This window comes from Seriola aureovittata, chromosome 1 (assembly GCF_021018895.1).
Source record: "Seriola aureovittata isolate HTS-2021-v1 ecotype China chromosome 1, ASM2101889v1, whole genome shotgun sequence".
In the NCBI taxonomy this organism is placed as follows: domain Eukaryota; kingdom Metazoa; phylum Chordata; class Actinopteri; order Carangiformes; family Carangidae; genus Seriola; species Seriola aureovittata.
The window spans coordinates 24,425,087-24,429,553 of NC_079364.1; the positions used below are offsets into that span (position 1 = coordinate 24,425,087).

General features: G+C 43.9%; 1 protein-coding gene across 2 annotated transcripts; it reads right to left on the bottom strand.

Moving 5' to 3' along the window:
• Window positions 1-410: 410 nt before the first annotated feature.
• On the bottom strand, window positions 411-4,235 carry irx5a (iroquois homeobox 5a). Of its 2 annotated transcripts, none has more exons than XM_056383178.1 (3): window positions 3,508-4,235; window positions 2,129-2,534; window positions 411-1,413 (listed from the first exon to the last, which is right to left on the bottom strand). In XM_056383178.1, the coding sequence occupies exons 1-3, from the start codon at window positions 3,763-3,765 to the stop codon at window positions 704-706; spliced, it is 1,374 nt and encodes a 457-aa protein (XP_056239153.1). In that variant the 5' UTR covers window positions 3,766-4,235; the 3' UTR covers window positions 411-703. The 2 variants fall into 2 exon arrangements, with proteins under 2 accessions (XP_056239153.1, XP_056239162.1); XM_056383187.1 differs by having other exon boundaries at window positions 3,523-4,233.
• Window positions 4,236-4,467: the final 232 nt, after the last annotated feature.

Sequence of the window (4,467 nt, forward strand, 5' to 3'; positions counted from 1 at the left end):
TTTTAGAAACGTGCTTAAGTTAAAGAGAGAAAAAAAAAAGCAGGCCCTGGATGTTTTTTAAGGATAAATATAAACTGTTGATAAGCCATAGACCAAAATGCACGTCCGTGATGTTTCCAGCATTTTCATACACACACAAAAAAATAAAAAAAATATTTTGCACCAACCAAAACGAAACTGAGCCCATCACTTGTTTAGATATCCCAACATACTTTTGCTGAATGTAGGCCTTTTCTTTTCACCATGTCCTCTCTCACTGTCATGATATTTCGAAATGATAATTACCATTGAAACATCTGTCACTGTGCAAAATTTGTAATAATATTTCGTATAGATCAACTGGCCTTAAAACACTTCAGACACATATCAGGTCATTCCAACTGCTCCCCCAAATAATCGCTGCACAAGTATGTATTTTTTCCATAATTTACTTCAAAGATAGTGTGTTGTCCATTTTAAATACAAAAATGCTACATTAAATATACATGTTAGTCTTTAATACAAATAGACTCAGGCGGCTGCAGCGATTAAGACCATTCTTGTTACATTTTAGGATTAACCATTCAGAAACTAAAAATTTGAGGATAAGCATTTACTCAGAAAATAACTGTTCTTAGAATTTGCTTCATCATTCTTTTTCTTTTTTTTTAATGCAACCACAAAAAATAAATAAAAGTCCGCGGTGAGTGGAAAATATCAGGTATTAAATGTTTGACATACCTTTCTTTAGTTCATAAGGGGAGTCTTTACAAAGATCTACCTGCGTTTGGCCTCTGACTTTCTGGCTCTCTCTTACCAAAGCCTCTGCTCTATTTAACACAGTCTGGTTTAATCCATTGAAATGTGCCGTGGAGCCCGTGGTTACCGAGCCGTGGTTACTGTGAAGGTGTCCAAAGCTGCCACCATAGTTCGTGTAGCCGGGGTAGAAAGGGGAGGTGTAGTACAGAGGCCTGGATAGGACCGTGCTGTTGGGGAGCGGGCACTGAGGGGAGGACCGTGATGGAGACGCGTTGGTGCCCATTACTGCGCTCTGACCCAAACCGGGACAAGCCTGTGGCGCCTCTCCGCTGCCCTTACACCTGTCTGAGGACGTGGCGATCTCCGCAAGGGACCACAGTTTTGGTTTAGGGGCCGAGGGGGGCGAGTGGATAACAGAGGTCACGTTGCTGGTCACCGTACCCGGTGCATGGCTCAAATCTGACGGCTTGTCTTGTTGCGCAACGGTCTGGTTCCCCCGGGGCACCGCCGAGGGAGACGAAGTGGTTGGTTTTGAGGAATCCGGCAGCAAGTCTGTAGTCCGCTCCTCCTGGTCTTTTAACTCCGAGTCGCTCAGAAGGGGATCCGTGTCTTTGCCATGGCTCTCCTCTTTAAATCTGTCGCAGCCTATGTCCCCTGGGTTCAGCAGTTTATGATCTAAAGCACAAATAAAGAACAGAATTACTGCCAAATAAGCCCAACATTAAAACGCTGCTAACATATGGTTTAGGTAATCGTGAGGCAAGTGAACACCAATGCAAAATGAAATCGGATCTATAAAAATAATTGGGCTGCTTATGCAGGTTTTCCTGAAAAACAGTTATTGTGTGTGCCATAAATTGACCTCATAAAGATGTGTGCCAGCCTGAAAAGGTGAATGAACTCCTCTCCACAATTATGAAAGAGCATAAACAGTGTTGCACAAGCAAGAACAAATGTGGTACAAATTAAAGTCTGAACATACATTATGCTGACTATTTTCATTAAAAATATATTTTCCGAATAAAATGTAATTTCATATCAGTAGTTATGATAATAAGCGTTAAACAATGGTTAAAAACTGGATATAATTATCATACAATGGCAGTGATTTTTAACCAAATACCCGGCGCAGTAGAGCAGCTGTATCCTTATTATGCAGTTAAAGATAAATTGACTGCTAAACACTCTGCGTCACCAGCAATTTCAGCCCCTGAGAAGTCAAACGAGGGGAGTTCAAGGTGATTATTATTTAAAGCAATTGTCCCATTATAAATAATATACCACCATTAACCAGCAATCAATTTTGCACCCTGAGTGGAAACGACTGCGATGAAAAATTGATGATTTTTTTTTTTTTTGCCCTTTTTTTTTTCCCTCCTGCACCACCGACCTGCTTCTGTGTCTGTGGAGTCTCCCTTGTCTGTGGGCTTGTTTGGCTCGTCGTCGTCATTTTTCTCCAAATCAATATTCTCGTCCTCCTCCTCGTCCTCGCTCCGGTTCCGGGGGGTCCAGGTCATCTTGTTCTCTTTCTTTAGCCTCCTCCTGGCGTTGGCGAACCAGGTGGACACCTGGGTGAGGGTCATTTTGGTGATGATGGCCAGCATGATCTTCTCGCCCTTAGTGGGGTAGGGGTTTTTGCGGTGCTCATTGAGCCAGGCCTTCAGGGTGGCAGTGGCGTCCCGGGTTGCGTTTTTACGGTATGCTGGGTCACCATAAGGGTAGGTGCCCAAGGGTGCTGCGTAAGGGTGGTATCCTATTGAGCCCGCCATACCCGTAGTGTGGTCATAGGGAGAACTCTGTAATAAAAATAAAAACGTAAAAGTGTGTAAAAGTTTAGTCACATTCCCTTTTTTTTTTCTTAACTGCTTCAGAATAGTTAAAAAGACAAATATGAACACACACATACGTGCACACGCACAGACACACATGAACCACACACACACACACTCACACACACACACACACACACACGCACACACACATACAAACACACACACACACACACACACACACACACAATTACACTGGCTTTAATCCAGTAGCTCAACTTTGGGATTATTGTTTATGGAGTTAGTTTGAACTTGATTTGAAATATGATCTTGTGTTTGTATGTATTTCTATTAATATTTGCATGATATCAGCCCACAGCTGCATTTATTCTCGCCATTAAAATAGTATAATTTGCAGTTATGCTGACGTGTTGACATTATGCATGAAGGGCCTAACATTCTGTTTCTTTGCCTGTTGTAATGGGATCAGTCTTTGCGGTAACTATAGGCCTACAGAACCAGTCTGTATGAATTACTTGTGTTGCCATGAGATCAGTCACTGAGAATACAACATAGAAAATCAAAAAAATTCCTGTCTATTTTTCAAAAGTTGAAATATTTAACTTTCACAACGCGCATAACTTAAAGAGAGAAAAGAAACAAATACGGTGACCTAAATTGCCTTCAGACCGCGCGTTGTAGTCAGTTATGAGCGTGGAAGCTCCGGCAAAGCATTCCCCACTCTTTCGTATAAAAAAACAACAGTTAACTTAAAGACCACGTAATAGCACAGTACTCAGTAAAATTAGTTCTGTTCGCTCAACAACACGTTTTCTGGACCTGCCATCCTGTCTTTGTATATCCATGCGCTCATCAGTGACGCACATTTCTTCCTAATCGCTGGACTCACAGCGGACTCAAAGCGCTGACACTGAAATCTTCTATAACGAGCTAATATCCTCGCTTTTTTTTTTTGCTTCCTATTACAATGAATAATCACCTTTAGTTTACTCACCACGTACGAGGTGAATGTGGCAGCTGCCGCCGCGTCTGCACTGTATGGTAAGTGGGAGTTGTAGCCTGGCGAGGCGCTGGTGAACGCAGTAGATCCGGCATAGGGCGCAAAAGCAGATCCCGAAGAGGATCTCCCAAGTTCCTCGGTTCTGGGTCCGGATATAACGCTGGTGCTGTACGCAGGGCATGAATACAGGGCTAAAGAAGCGGACGGCTGGTACAAGTAGCCCTGAGGATACGCCATGCTGGAGCCCAGAGAGTATAAGCCACTTAACTTGCGCACTTTCCCCCCTTTATTTTCTCATGCGCTGCTGTCGGAGCGCATAGAGCCGTGTGTCTGCAGACCCGCTGTCTGTCCCCCCTTCTAAATGACAGTGGTGAAGACAAAAAAAAGTAAGAGTGACTAAATAAAAAATCGGCTTAGATACTGAATGGATTGTTTTGGTCGCTGCCAGTCAGCTGCTGCCCGTCGGATGTTTTGTCTCGTTTTGTTTTTCTGTTGCTCCCTTATCTGAGTTGCACCGTCGCTCTCATGCCCGTGCAGAAGTTTTTTTTTTACCCGTCGGACGGGGGCTTTGCTTGGGAAAATGTCCTGCCAAGATGCTAAGTTGGAAATTGAGGATCCTGACGCCTACTACGCTGCACACTATGCTCCTCCTCTCGGGGTGTAGTCACCGAAGGAAAAGGCAAGCTTATGTTGGGTAACCACAGCCCTGCCCAAATCCATGCTCTCTCTCTCGCTCTCTCTCTCTCTCTCTCTCTCTCTCTCTCTCTCTCCTCTCTCTCTCTCTCTCTCTCTCTCTCTCTCCCTCTCTCCCTCTCTCTTCCTCACCCCATCCTTTCTCTCGCGTTAACTAACAATCCTTCTCATTCTGTATTTCTCTATTTTTTTTTCCTCTTTAACAAGGCTCGTTGCAGTAAGTCTCAAGTGCGTCTGGCAGCCCCC